General features: G+C 35.8%; 1 protein-coding gene across 1 annotated transcript in view; it reads left to right on the top strand.

The window, feature by feature from the left end:
• The window catches only part of Tll1 (tolloid like 1), a 195,492-nt gene that overhangs the window by 162,950 nt on the left and 16,255 nt on the right, over positions 1-16,287 (top strand). The window contains exons 16-18 of the mRNA XM_034520913.3: positions 1,967-2,147; positions 7,455-7,580; positions 9,947-10,074. Coding sequence (XP_034376804.1) covers positions 1,967-2,147; positions 7,455-7,580; positions 9,947-10,074 — 435 coding nt within the window. The remainder of the gene's footprint in view (positions 1-1,966; positions 2,148-7,454; positions 7,581-9,946; positions 10,075-16,287) is intronic.

Here is a 16,287-nt window from a genome sequence, read left to right as displayed (position 1 = left end):
ACACATCAATATGTTGATTTAGATTATTTCCCAATGTCAGGTGTGAAAAATGTTGGGAATTAATTAATCCTTTAAACATATTTAATCCACATGGGATATAACTTTTCCTTATCAATTACCTCAAATCAGGGTAAACACTGAAATGAAGAGATTGACTTCTTCATAAGGATTTAGGAAAAGCTTTTGAATACTGTGCACTTTCCAGAAATGAGATTTCCTTCCCAGTCCGTGATTTGATATTAACTGAGTACTGAATTAGTTCTACTGTCATAATTACCGCTGCAGCTATTGGTTGTGTCTGGAGAGACATTTTGAATTGACACATGGTGTGAGAAGAAAAGGAGTTTGTGTGCAGGAGGAGGAGGTAGAGGTGGTTTCATACAAATGCAGCTTTGTGCTCTAGAAAGCCTATTCTCTTTGTAATGGCCACCATACACAGAATAGCTGGCTGTAAACTCCTTAGCATATGCCAGAATTCTTAAACTTATAATCGTGTTTTTGTGTGAAAAACTGTTTCAACATTCTGTGTATTTCATAGCTTAATAACTTAACTGCTCACATTAGGCCTAAGCAAAACATTAACTTATAAACTATTAAGAATTAGTCAAAACATCATTTATTCCCTGTACTAAAGTCCCACAGGAAAGTCAATAGCAAACACATTCTGCATCTTTTGGAATGGAATTCTCTCTAAACAAATATCACAGGCTAACAAAGTATTTAGAAAAATTGCTTCACTCTTTCCCAGTAGTAGTTTGTTTATTTAGCACCTAATTAATATCATAAAAAATTCTCCGTGATTTGCGTTGACATACTTCGAAGTACAGATCATGCCCCAGGGTTCAATTGTATGCACTGTTAAACCTTGCTAATTACACATTTATATAATAAAGTTTTTCATGCACAATGAATTCTGCAGAATATTCTCTGTTCGAGCTTGGGAAAAGTGTGCTGTGGAAACATCTGTTAAAGGCCATAAAATTGCTTAAGAATACTTGGCATTCAGCTGAGTCCTTGCATTTTCACGATGCTAGGTAAATAAATCAGACAAGCTTACTTCATTTTGTCACAAATCCATGGCTTATTCCACTAAGAGATTTAGCATTTGTTTACAATCCTGTAAATGTACTACAGAATAACCTACAGTACCTAACCCTGCAGGAAATGAAAGAATACAAACCTTTGAGTTAACGAAAGACAGGAACTTATTACTATACACTGACTGTCTATCTTCACCTTGGACTTAACAATTGGTGCTGCTTGGGCAGGGTGTCATGCTTCCAGGGTACAGGACTGGTCTAAACCCCACATGGACTGTTATTTAGCCACAAGCACATGACATCGGTATGCCTTTGTACATAATATATAAAAAAATCTGAACAGACAAAAATTGTTTTGGTCATTTCCAAAATGTGAAGTTTTTTGGTGTAAAATGTGAACTTCTATTGATAGTTGTCATTTCAGGAAAAATGTGGCAAGCAATTTTATGCATTCATCATCGGTATTGGATAAGATGTGACAAATGCTTTCTTACTTCATTCCAAAATTTAAAAGAAAAATAAATAGAAGGCAGCAATGGGCAGATTATCTTCTGCCCCAGATACCAGCCTTTGAACCAATGCTTATCTTAACTCTCCTCAGATTTCAGTATTTTGTAAAAGGCACATGCTATTGCTATGGATCCTACATGTAAATTAACAAAACCACGTACACTCCAGGAGTTTTTCCACAGTAAACTTCATGAACTTTCATGCCTTCTGTACCACAGTTGATTCCTCCTGGATTCTTTTTTTTTTTTTTTTTTTTTTTTTTTTTTTTTTTTTTTTTTTTTTTAAATGAATTAATCTCTGTAGTACTATGGTAGGACTAATGAAGTAAAACCATGCCAGGTTTCTCTAACATAAATGTCAACCATGAATCATGTTGTTCTCTCTAATTGGTAATCATGGCAACCATGTTTGTCTAGGTTTGCAAATATGACTACGTGGAGATCTGGAGCGGTCTTTCCTCTGAGTCTAAACTGCACGGCAAGTTCTGTGGTGCTGACGTACCTGAAGTGATCACTTCCCATTTCAACAACATGAGGATTGAATTCAAATCAGACAACACAGTATCCAAGAAGGGCTTCAAAGCACATTTCTTCTCAGGTATAAGTGTGCGCATGCTGTATGTACATGAACTTCTGTCTCACTGTGTGTCCTGTTTTTAACTGCTATCTCTCCTTCTTTTGTAAGCAGGAAGAATTCGGGATGTCTGAGCTAGGTTTGGCGGCTCGTTCAATGCCAATGTTAGTATATAAATCTTATAGGCCCCCATGAAATGCTGTCCTTGAATAATAGCTCATATATAAAATTTAAGTATAGCAAAGGCTGATTGCTGTCTAGAATAATTTCACATTCTGACTACTAACTACATGTGTGTGGTCAAATGTCACCAGACTATTCCAAATCGGCAGATTTTCCAAATAACATTCATTGATCAGTAAGTGTGATCTCATTTGAACACTAAATTTGTTTTCTTGCTTTATATTTAACATGTTAGGATAAAATTAATGTCATATGTTGTCTAGTTTCTACAGAAATCATTGTGGTAATTATAGGAATATAATTTTTTATAAATCACATTTATATAATTTTTATAGGTTTCCATAATAATATGGAAATATAATACAACTTACATTTTATATAAATATAACTATACCTAACATTTAATGGGTTGTGGCTATGAGTAGACTTTAAAAGTAATTAAAAGTACATTTTTTATGTAAAAAACTAAAATGTAAAAACTTAGTTTTTATAAAATATATATATATATATATATATATATATATATATATATATATATGAGCAACCTGTTCTCTCCAGTTTAGACTCACTTTTCATAAAACCATTCTTCTGACTTTCAAAAATGGGTTATAATAAACCTTACCATAGAAATTTACTCTGCATATGTAGCTAGCAACCTATTGAACAGAACTGAATCTCAATTATGTTTTAATACTAGGTAATTTAAATTCAGTTAATTTAAATTCTATTTATGCCATCTTCCCTCTGCTTAAAATTAATGAGATTTACAATGCCCAGGGTCTGCCCGAGTGTTCAGTGTAATTGAAGTTAATGGTTCACAAGCTCCATTGAGTTCCATGTCACCCTGTCTTGCTTCCTTGTTCTCCAGACCTCCTTTCTCTCAGATTTAATTACCTTTTAAATTTTCTTTTCAATCATTGATTTAGTATTTATTTTATTCAAAGTAGAATTTTAATATCCTACTCTAATAAAAGAAAGACATTTTCAGAGTTACCTATTTATTTTGTAGCTGTTCTATATCTTGAAATTTTAAGTGATCCATACATTAGATGGAGGTGAGACTGCCTACCTTAGTGCTGTCTAGATATTTATTTTAAAAGTTAAATTTATGATATGGATGAATTTTTGTAAACCATTCAAAACATCTAGGATCTTTTACATTACTTTAAATGTACATTTTTTTAATCTAACAATTGTTTAAAAGGTTCATTAAACAAATCCTGACTCCAAAGTAGTCTTAAATCTATATGTTCTTTAAATTTAAAATTTGCTTTGTTACTTTTGGCCAGGCAATGGTCTGTCAACAGTAGCTTTGATGTATAAAATGGCTTTGTTTCACTCGTATGACATGGATGTAAGAAGGCACACAGCTGGAAATCTGGTACATGCAAGCATGTGTAGTGTGCTCTGTGAGCTTTGTAAAGTAGCCACATCCATTGGCAGCACCCAAAATCGGTAATTTGCCGTACTGCAAGTTCTCTGATATGACCATGTTCATGAAACAATTCTGAAATTAGTATTTATGTCAATCCTCTAATGAAAAAAAAATTATATATATATATATATATATGTATATATATATATATAAATTTAGTTAATTTTAAAAACCTTTAGACAGATTATTATGAAGAATAGATGTTGCTTAATGTACTGAATGATTAAGATCAAGAAGCAACAGAAGCCCTAGCTCTGCTCTTGTATTCATTTGTATGTGTTCATGTGCCAGCTGAGACATCTGAGGAGTTAAATGGCTTGCTCCATGTCACAGTGTGTTATCTACTCCTTAGTTTATCTTGCTCTGCTGGTCATGTGTTTAACCATAAGAGCCAACAATGACCTTGGCAATTGGCGTTGGTAACATCTTACACTAAGCATCCTTAGGACATGTGGGGAAAAGGCACTTTGTTTCTTAATAGGTTGTCACTTGGTAAAGTCCACAGTAACTTTTAGAGAGAAGAAAGTTCTAATGTTCTCTTTGGGGGTTTATGGAAAATTCTTAGAAATCTGTCAGATTCAAGCTTTAAAATATTTTGGATTTGGATACATAATTAGATCTCTTTTACACCTAAATTCCTGCCTTTTTTTTTGTAAGCTAAGTGGTATGTTTGCTGGAGGAAAAGAAGATAAAGTTGTATTTGACATAAGTTGCTATTCAGTGTCCAAATAAGGGATAGAAGCAGATGAAGATTTAGGCTGAATGGTTCATTAATGATGATCTTTCAGAATTCTAAATTACAGGAGCTTTTCTATAATCATAGCTGTGTGTCTACCTTGAAGATAAAATGCTAGATTTCTCATCATGTTTTGAACATAGTAGTATCTGCAGTAGTACATAATGGTGAATTAAGAAGTAATTCAGTGTGACTATATTTGTTAAAAAATAAGAAAACCACAGACATACTGTACATTCTAAAAATTAAAAGATGTATTCTTTTGGAAATTCATTACTTGGGGGTTTGCTAAAGTATGATCCTAGAAGTAATTTTTACAAATTTTGTAGAAAAAAAAATGACCATAGGAATCAAATGACTAAAAATGCTGTCTCAGAACTCTCAGTCTTGGGATAACTTAATGAACTGTCTCAAAACTACAAAGAAGAATTTCAAAGTGGTGCTATGAAGATAATTGTTAATAGTAATAGAATGTAAAACATATATGACAGCAAGTGTACACTGTATAATCTTTTGTATCATACTGTTATTTAATGAATTTATGATCTAACAATTGTATATTATAGATTATTATCAGAGATCTGGATATAAGCCTGTAGCTAAGGCAAGATACATGCAAACAAGAGTAAGTTCCCAGAATGACTGGATTTTTGTACAAATGTGCTTAATTCAGATATTGTACATGTCCCTTAAGGAATCTTTTTCTGAATTAAATATAAACAAACCATCAGAGGAAAAACTCTCCTACCACAGATTTCCCCATAACTCAGAGTGCCTAAATCTAAAAAGCATTCTGATACAATTTAGTTAGCCTAATACAATTTAGTTAGGTTCTAGTTAGTTGAATACTTATATAAGATAAAAATATAGTTGAATTAATTTTGAATTATCTCAAAACATACAATTGAATATTCATGCTACTGTATTGTAATATATTTGCTGATAGTTACTTTTATCAACACTTAGTCTCAAAATTTTATTCTTGAATCCTAAAGGTTGTTATTTTGTGATGAGATTCTAATCAAGCATATAATATATGCAGTTATTTCTACATGCTTAACAATAAAAATTACTAGAAAAATTAATATTTGTTAATAAAATAATTTTACTATTCTACATTATTCACAAAAGGAAAGCTACTTAAAAATTTATTTTCTTGCAAGAAATGATTGATCAGGTATAAAGACGAACAAATGTATTCAAATTTTAATTTAGTAAAATAATGTATTCATAGTATTTCTGATACACTTAATAAAATAATCATGGATATTCTATTTTTTTTGAGCATAGCTTTCAAATAATCAGCTTTTATATTTAAGGTAAAAGATAAAACGTATGTTTTAGAAAACTCACCAGAGAGATCAACATCTGTGATTTCTGCTATTTTTACATTGGAGAAATTAATACATTTTCATGTATCAAATCTAGATAATTATAATATTAATCAGAAGGAATCATACGTTAACAGATTTTATGTTTGATGACATATGTGTGTCTATAAAAGCACACATTACATGGTAACTCCATTTGAACTCTTTTTATGTGTATGTATGTACAGATTTTAGATGGCTTCTACAGTAGTACATTTCTACATGTCCTTTTCAAAGTTCCTTAGTGTTAGTTATTGCCCTGTATACTCACTCCTCTACTCTACCTTACTATCCCACACCCCTCTTAAACTGTCTAGCTTCATTATTCCCCCTCCCCACTGTAAATCACCTGCATTATAATTCCCCTTCCTCAGATAACCACATCCTCCATGGATGTTTACTCACTTCCTGATTTCTAGGAGATATCTATATCCTAAAATACACTTCAAAGATCAGGAATAATCCAGGAGGAAAGAGTAAAAAGAATGTTAGAATCAGGGGCAGCAGAGAACTGTGGCAAAACTGTTTTCTGTACACTACAGGGCAGTTGTATGTATGAGGTCTCAACAGCTCTGACAGCATGTACACCATCTGTATAAAATCAAGCCACAGAAGTCCCTGCATGGAGGAGGGGCATGGCCATCAAACCCCACCCCTTAGTCAAGAAGTTCATGGCAACTGATGGCTGCTATAGAAAGTCAGCTTTTCCTAAGTATGTGGCCTCTAATAGGCTGCCCATACTCCAGTGGATGAACCTGCACTCATGTACATATTGGCAATGTTAAAGTGGATTCTAAGGTTATTTAAAAAGACAGAGACATAGGAAGTTGGAGTGAAAAATGGTGGAGGGATATAAGAGAAACAAGAGGTAAGGGAATGGGGTGAATTTGATCTAAACCTTTTATAGTCATATATGAATACTAAATGAAATATTTTTAAATTGTTCTCAGATTATTAATAAATATATTTCTCCTAAATTAGTTCTACCAGGAAAATACTGATTTGATTGAAATCAAGAAAACCAGGTTGTTTTATAAATTACCATCCTTATGCTGAGCAATTTTTAAGAGTGACTACACACGTATCTTAGTAACTTAGCCTCTGTTGTGGTTGTTATAGTGTCTTCCTATACCTCTTGTCTTTTTCAGACTACAGACAACTTAAAACTTATTTCCAAAAAGTTGGTAATAAGTGCTAAAGATCAGTTGAAAAATAAAGGTTCTCTTGCTTCTACCACAAGTTTCTACTCCAGCACAAATAAGGTTGCCAAATGCCCCAACACAAACAAACTCAAAACCTCTCAGAAAGTCACTCCATGCCCAACGCAAATGCTCTAGAGCCTCAGTTCATGCCGTGGGCTAACGTGCTCAGAAATCCAGCCAATGTCCAACAGCAGTACTTTCACACAATCCACAGTCCAAGGCTCCTAGCCAAACAAGGGATGAGTTAAACTGGAGCACCATAAGTCTTATTTGCTTTTTGTTGCAAACCAGGAATTGTGCGGCTTATTTAATCTTTCCTCAGAGTTTACCACAATGAACTGAATCCATTCTGATACCGTTTGTGTTAAGAACTACTGTCTAAACAGGGCTATTTTTCTTTGCCAGATAAGGATGAATGCTCAAAGGATAACGGTGGCTGTCAGCATGAGTGTGTCAACACAATGGGAAGCTACACGTGTCAGTGCCGGAATGGATTCGTGTTGCATGAGAACAAGCACGATTGCAAGGAAGGTATGGGGGAAAAGAATCTCTGCTTCACAACACCTCAGATCTCACATGACCGAGTAAAGGTGGCTCCTGTGCTGCTAATCACGTCTGTGAATGACACTGCTGCCGACTCTCCAAACCTCAAAAAACAAAACAAAACAAAACAAAACAAAACAAAACAAAACAAAATAAAACAACAACAAAGTACAACCAAGGAAATCTGTATGGTGCTTAGAGATTCAAAGGGTGCTATTGGAAACCCCATTAAATGACCCAAGGGTCTTGCACTTCATACGTGGATGGCATTTGGCTTAAATTTATATAACATGGAAGCTGCTGTAGTACCAACTGCCAGACAAAGTTTCACCACATGGTTCCAGGTCTTTGTAGAGAGATTTTGTTACCCTCTCCACATATAAACCCCTCCAAAATGGTTTACACTGGGTGTGATGTTCCTCCCCGGAAATGTCATACATTTCCTGCATGAGTGATGCTCCTTTAAACATCATAAATATCAAACTCAAATGGTAGATTCTATGCCATTTAAAGTTTTAAGCAAGGGTTTATGGGGAAAAAGCATACTAGTAGTATGATAATAACTTATTAGATTTTGTTAAGTGATTCTAATTATGGCTCCTGTGAGTCAAATGGGCAATTTTCTAGTTCTTTTTTTAGGGGTTTCTGCTGTGGAATTTCCCACTCAGATTGGAGGCAAGCTTCTCTTGAAAAGAAAATTATTAAGAAAAAATTTATAGCTGTCATCATCAGTATATAAAGTTTAGAGGAATCTTTCTAAAATCAACAGCCCTGTGCACAGTACTTGTATACATACACCTTAGAGGAATGCATGATATCCTTATGGACCTTCTTTTTATATATAGTCACACATTGGGGAGTTTCTTCTTCCTCTTCTGTGAGATAATGAATTTGTGCAGAACCACGTGCAAGTGAGGACTTTTGCTCTCTACGTTTATGCACAGGATGTTTATAACTTGATGGAGCGTGCTATTAAATCAAAGAGTGGGACAAAAGGCCCCATGATTTTGTAGACATGAAAAGTAATTCAAAGAAAGGAAAACAGCTTTTCCAGATTATGTGTGGAATCCGTGCTCAAATCTATTCCTGACAGTAGCTTTCTGGAACTTATTTTATAGAAAACTTCCTGTTAGACAGAATGATTTCCAGATACTCCCTATTGTGGTTCATTTTTATTGCCAGGAAAGGGGTTGAGGTTTTCTCTACTTTTGTTGTAGAGTATACACTTTGTTCTGCCTAGCAGGGAGACCCCAACATTGCCATGGGCTGTTACAGATCCTCCTCTTCCTCCTTTCTCGTCCTTCTTTTCCTTCTTTCTCCTACTCCTCCTCTTCCTCCTCCTCCTGCTCTTCCTCCTCCTCTTCTTCCTCCTCCTTTTCTTCTTTCTTTTCTTTTTATTTCTCCTCTTCTTCCTCCTCCTTTTCTTCTTTCTTTTCTTTTTATTTCTCCTCTTCTTCCTCCTCCTCCTCTTCTCCTTCATCCTTTACTCTGTTAAAAATCAAAATCTTCCTATGAGAATATAGAGTGTCATAGAAGTTATTTTAGGAAGGAAAGAAACTCTCATGACAACAACAGAAATTATCTTAATTCAGTTTGTCGATGAACTCTGGGGGAGTCCTGCAATGAGAGAGGTGTGTTATTTATGTAAGAAAGAATCTCCCAATTATGGTCTTATCTAAAGTGACACCAATTGTGAGAAACATATGTTACAATATGGTAGTTTACTGGGACACTCATTGAAGTTATTTCAGAGTTTTCCTTATTTTTTACCTTAGAGTTTCATTCCACCAAAAGATATTGGGATTGATTTATTTTGCCCACTAAAATGGTAGTATAGACATTCAAGTAGATATTTAACTTTAGGAGGGAAAGAGAAAATATAAACACATGAGTCATAGAATGTCTTGAACAGTAATTATCATTAAGTGATGTTTCTGTTGATAGTAGAAAACAAAACAGAAAATGACACAGTCCATTGGCTTTTTCTTGTGGTGACATTTTACATATTTTCCTGAGACCCAGTGTTGATATGGTAGATTTCCAATGCACATTGCTTTACTGAAGTCTGAGATTTCTGATTCAATAGTTTAAAGTGGAAGTTCATATTCTTCTAGACACTTATGTGGTTTGTGGAGAGTGTATATTTCCAGCATTTTAGACTGCAAACACTGCCTGATTATGTTCATCAACAGATTTTCTACAACAGATGAAAATGGCAACATCAGATGCCATAATGATTAGCTAGCCTGCAGGGAAACCTTTCAGCAGAGAAGGGGGGGAGATCGGCTGCATGTTTTCTGGCCTTGTACTGCACTAGACTCCCATACCAACTCATATTATTGTTATTGGCACAGCTGAGTGTGAACAGAAGATCCACAGCCCAAGTGGCCTCATCACCAGTCCCAACTGGCCAGACAAATATCCAAGCAGGAAAGAGTGCACCTGGGCAATCAGTGCCATTCCTGGCCACCGCATCAAATTAGTAAGTAATCCCCTTCCTTTGATTAAGCTGATTGTCCATGTATTTCTTGGCTAATCCATAGAGAAGTGTGTGGGGGTGGGGAGAAGGTTTTATTTAGTGGACTTGAGTCAATTTTCTAGGCTTTCCCTTCTACCTAACACAAAATATATGCTTGATTTCCCAGATCGAGGTAAAAGCTATGTTCTTCTAAGGCCTCTTTAAAATGTGTTATTAAAATTGCTCTAAGCATTAGGATTTTAGCCTAAAATTACAGGTAATTATATTTACAAATGGAGAATAAAGTAATTTTTTAAAAGTCAGAAATTCACCTGAAAAACAATAGACTATTATTTCACCTAAAAAGAGTATAATGTATTCTTCTGATTTTATAAGTTCTATTTGCCTCATAGACATGGCATGGCTTTTAAAAATAAAATCAATTTTGCCTTGTGGTTTGAATAATATTAATTTATATAATCTATAACTCTTTTTAAAATTTTAGTTATTTAATGTATGAGTGTTAAACTGCATATACATCTGCATGCCAGAAGAAGGTATCAGATATTTTTATAGATTGTTGTGACCTACCATGTGGTTTCTGGGAACTGAAATCAGAACCTCTGGAAGAGCATCCAGTGCTCTTAACTGCTGTGCCATCTCACCAATGCCAATCTGTAACTCTTAATAATGGAATTCTTACATCTTTATATTATCTTTATAATTATGTCAAGCAGTACTCTGTATTACTAATTCAAATAACGACTGTAAGATACTCTTCTCTCCTATTTTCTTTGAGTCTTGAATTCCTGTCTGGTTACCTAATAATAGTAATTTTTATAGGGCAAAGATTCTATATATTAGAAATTAAGCTATGATGCATATATTAGTTTAAATATTTGGCTACTTACGTATATATAGAGGTAGTTCACAAGGCTTCCTTAGATCACAGTATAGGAGGTACTATATTAAAGAGAAGAAGCACTTAAAGAGACTACTGCTCTCAGTAGTTCACAGGACCAATACAGTCAAAAGGTTTATTGTAAGATGGTTCACCTCATTAGACCCTTCCCATCTGTGGAGGGTTTTGCTGTTCTTGTTGTTGTTTTGTTTTGTTTTTTTTTTTTTCAATTAACTTACTAAAATATGGCACTATAATGAAATCAGAGATGAAGACTTAAGAGTCATTTCCTATCATAGAACTCCCACTATTTGCCATGTTTGTAAGAGACCTCCCAGAAGTGTCACATCTGTTGCTCAGTTGAACCATGTTAGATGCTGAGATGGCAGAAAGGCACTGTACTAGTGCAGCTTAGTGTTTTACTCCTGTCCAAGGTGCTGATTATCAGAATGATCCTTTGACACCATATAGGCTATTCAGTTAGTAGTGTTGGGAATACGGTTTTCCTTGATCACATCTACTTATGGATATCAAATGAAATTTTTTTCTATCTGATATTTTAACCATTCTCTTCGAGCTGCTACATTTTATGTTCTTCATAGAATGCAGGCAGCCATCACTCCAGCCTGCAAATATATTTTATGCAATATATTCTGATAATGATTTCCATTTCCCTACATCTTCCCAGATTTTCCCCACCTCCTTCTAATCCAAATCTACATCCTTTCTCTTTCTTTGTGGAAAATATACAGACAAATAATAATAATAATAATAATAATAATAATAATAATAATAAACAAACTGAAATTAGATAAAGCAAACTGAAGAAACATACTCAAAGAAAAAAAATTACAATAAACCCATATAAGAGCAGAGGCACACAAATTCCCATACATGGAAATCCCATAAAAACACCGAACCAGAAACCATAATATCTATGCAAAAGACCTTAAGGCTGAAAATGCTTTGATATAGCATTGTGAGACAGAGAACCTCCAAAAATCCCACTGAACTCATTTTGGTGTTGGCCAACTACTGCTGAGCTGGGCCTGAGGCCAGGAGTTAAGAATCGTTTGTATACCCAGTGAGATTCCACTGGAGAAAGCTAAATTTTCTTTTGTGAATAGTTGTTAATTAGAGATAACCTCTGGGTTAGGGATGGAGGATTGCTTTCATACCTCCTCCCAATGCTGGGACCCTGTGTGACCCATACATGTGCAGGCTCTATGTATGCTGCCATAGCCTCTGAGAATTCATATGTACATCGGTCTTATTAGAAAGCCTTGTTTCCTTGCTGTCCTCCATCCCCTCTGGCTCTTAGAATATTCAGCTTCCTCTTCTCCAAGATTCCCTTGAGCTAAGAAGGGAGAGATTTGATGGAGACATCTTGTTGGATACTGTGTCCAGTGTCTCTCACTCTGCACATTGCCTTGCTGTGGGTCTCTATTTTTTTTATTTACTGCAAAAGGAATTGTCTCTGATAGTGGCCAAGCAAGATACTGACCTCTGAGTATAGATTGAATGATTTCTATTTAACTAACTTTTCTTTCAGTGATTATTTCTTCATGTCTCTCAGATCCCTTGAAATGATTGCTAAGCAATATTTGATTCTTTTGCTATTGACTCATGGCTATAGTTTTCACTTCTGTTAGTCTGTTACATTGTTATAACAAAATATCTCAGATTGGATAACTTAGATAACAAAAATTAGTGCAATATCTTCACAGTTATGAAGACTTAAAGTCCAAAGGTTAAATTGCCTATTATGTATGTATTGTGTATGGTTGGTTTGTCTTCTTGCCTCTTAAATGCCTTGCCTTTTTGGTGTGTTCTCACACAGATGCACGCGTGCATGCACGTGTGTGTGTGTGTGCGTGTGTGTGTGTGTGTGTGTGTGTGTGTATGAAAGAGAGAGTGGGGAGATGGAAAGGGAGAAGGAGAGGTACATGATGTGTTATTATGCATGCGCTTGATCATGTATTTGGGAATATGCAATAGGCCATGTCGAAGGACTGGAGAACCATCTATGGTATTGCTCCTGGCCTTTCTGTCTTGTTTGAGATAGTTCTGATGTATGCTGAGCTAGCAGGAAGGATGCAGGAGACTTACTGCTTCTGCCTTTTATCTCCGCAAAAGGGCAGTGCAAGGATTACTGCATCTGGCTTTTAAGTGTGTTCTGGTTATTGGCACTCAAGTCATCAGGCCTGTGCAACAAGTGTTTTTACCCTGAGCCATCAGCTCAGCTCATATCATGTCTTCTCAATAAATTAAGAGAAACTAAATTTTCTGGACTTTCTTCTGAAGATGTCTGTGCAATGCCAGCATAGCTCTACTCTTTTATTTGAAGAGTTATATTATGTGATTATGATGTCTTCGTGAAGAGGGGCCATCAGATTTCATTGTAGATGGTTGTGAGCCAACATGTTGTGGGGAATTGAACTCAGGACCTCTGGAAGAACATCCAGCGCTCTTAACCCCTGAACCATCAATCCAGCCAATAGCTCTACTCTTTTTACTACATTTAACCAACATTATATGTAAGGCCTCACCTTCAAAAATGGTTAAAAATTCAGTCAATTCCAAAAATATGAACTTTAACTGTAATTTTAAATATCTATAAATGGTTTATCCTGTCTTAATATGTGACAGAGCTTGGATTTTTTTTCTTCTATATTTTATTTTTGGGTGCTTCTAGAACCCCTGTAGATGCTGTCTAAGAAGATGGTATAGGCTGGGCAAGGACAAGATTATGTAGTGTAAGTGTTTCCATTCTACATAGAAACCCATGGAATAGAATGATTTTCTAGAAACACATGGTAATTACATTCACAGACTATTAGCAAAACAAGAGCTCACTTTTCTTTTACTTAAAGTGAATTCTTTAATCTTAGTTTGATTTATTAAAGTGCATTAGAGTTTCTGATCAGAATTCATGATTATTTCTTGTGTTTAGCCTTGCTATAACCTAGATTACTGCCCCCTCCGGGACTGTAGAAATACAATGTTGATATAGATATGCCTTGATGGTTTTAGTATTAAATCCTTAGGTTTGGTGTGGATGCTTAAGAAAATAATTTAGGGCACTGAGATTTAGCTCAGTGATAGAGCACGGGCCCAGCATCTCTGAAGTCCTTGTTAAATCTGCAGCACAGAAAAAATAAAGTAGAATAACACCATTTTACTCAGTTAAAGGGGTTGAGTGTCCTGTATCTATTCATTGCTCATCACCTGTCATATAATAACGTATTGTGAATCATATTTATTAATTACTTTTGTGGCAATGTGACAGAAAACTTGAAATAAAAACAATGTAAAGGGAAGACTGCATATGTTGGTCCATGAGTTCACAGGATTTAGTACAGTATGGCGAAGAAGGCATGGCAGAACATCTCAGGTCATGGTGGTGGGCCAATGTAATAAGGGTATTCACATCACCATGAACCACAAGACAGAGAGGCAGGATCTGGGGTTAGTATAACCTTCAACGACCTGTCGCTACTGAACTATTCTGCCAGTAAAGCCCCATGTCCTAACTGTCTCACAGTCTCCCCAAAATAGCAGCACCAGCAGGCAAAAACCATGTAATCATCAGTCCGTGAAGGACAGTTCAGATACAAAGTGCAGTGTGCACCTTATGGCTGGAAGTCTAAGCAGTATTATTAAATTTATTCCTATTTCTGACGAGCTCCTCCAAAACCTGCATGGCCTAGTTTTTTTTTTTTTTTTTTTTTTTTTTTTTTTTTTTTTTTTTTTTTTTAATTTAGATAAAGTAGTTGTATACAGACACTCATCTATACATGTGTTTTTATGACACAAAGGTCAGACCTCTGATATCTCTAGTTGAAGTCCTCTGACCTTCCACGGAGCTGCATGCAACTTACTTGAGGGTTGATTTTTGGAATAAGAACCCTCGTCCTTATTCTCTGCAGTTGGCCTACCAAACTGCTATTTATTTCAAGTGGAAAACTCATTAATAGTCTGGTGAGTGAGAGCTGCTTGGGTCCTGTTAGCATATAATAGCTGTGGAAGCTCTGGATAATTTAACTCTTTATCAATCAACTCAGTCTGATTTCAGTAGCAACTTCATGGAGTGCTGACGCCACTTGGCTCTTGATAAGTGTTTGTATGGGCCACAGCCTGCTAGGTCAAAGCCACATTATTTGATGTTAACTTCGTTCTGTTAAACAGATGTTATTATTTACTGCAAACATCCTGAATGTCACTAGAGGGTGAAATCATCACTCAGTTTTCAATGAGGCAGTGAATGGGCTGAGCACGTGCAGTAGGTCGATTCTGATCAGCTTTTTAGCTATTTATGAGGTATCCTTTATAAGTCGTTACTCCAGTCATTCACAAAATGTTCTCCTCCACATGGGAGATTCTCAAGTTTTCTCTGTTTATAGAAGACGAGCTGTAATTCACAACCAGAAATGATAATTACTTGACTTGTGATCTAGTTAGGGTTTCTAGCGCTGTAATGAAACATCACTCAGAAGCAGGTTGGGGAGGAAAGGGTACATTTCAGCTTTGAGCTCCCAGGTCATCATACTCCATCACTGAGGGGAATCTAGTCAGGAATTCAAGGCAGGAATCCCGAGTCAGGAACTGAAGCTGAAACTATGACGTAACTAATACTGCTTACTGGCTTACTCCTCATGGATTGCCCAGGCTGCTCTCCCATAGCCTCCAGGACCACTTGTGCAGCGTAGCACCACCCACACTGAGCTGGATTTTTCCACATCAACCATCAATGACAAAAAAGCCCTGCAGACTTGCCTACAAACAAGTCACATGCAGGCCTTTTCTCAACTGAGAGTCCTTTTTCCAAAACCACTCTAGTTCATTACAAGTTGACATAAAGGAAACCAATACAACATACAATGGTTTTCAGACACTGATTTTCTAAAGCAATGTTTTATTATCTTACAGTAAAATCGTTCTTGTAATTCAGAAGCTTGGTTTCCTACTTGATAAAGAATTTGGCAGTAGCTGAGCTGAGTTTTCTCTTAGTGGTTTCTTACCAGTTCTGTGCTGATTCTAGGAATGTGGACGTGCACTCAGTTGTAACAGGCTGATTGGATAACATCTCATGAAAGGCGTGAAACCAGAAAGTTTGATTGGCTACATCAACACAATTTTCAGGGTGAGATGAGAATGGTGGTTAGGTGAATGAACTGACTGATGTAATCAAGCTTCTAGACACCAGTGAGGCTCTTCTGCATCCCATACACCATGTCTCCTTTATTGTACTCAAGCCTTAGATTATAGAGTTTGACAAATTTAATTCACAGCATGACCCTTCTTAGTGACTGCCTACTTTGCTTGCTTCACCACAG

This window comes from Arvicanthis niloticus, chromosome 16 (assembly GCF_011762505.2).
Source record: "Arvicanthis niloticus isolate mArvNil1 chromosome 16, mArvNil1.pat.X, whole genome shotgun sequence".
NCBI lineage: Eukaryota > Metazoa > Chordata > Mammalia > Rodentia > Muridae > Arvicanthis > Arvicanthis niloticus.
This window is presented reverse-complemented; position numbering and strand designations above follow the sequence as displayed.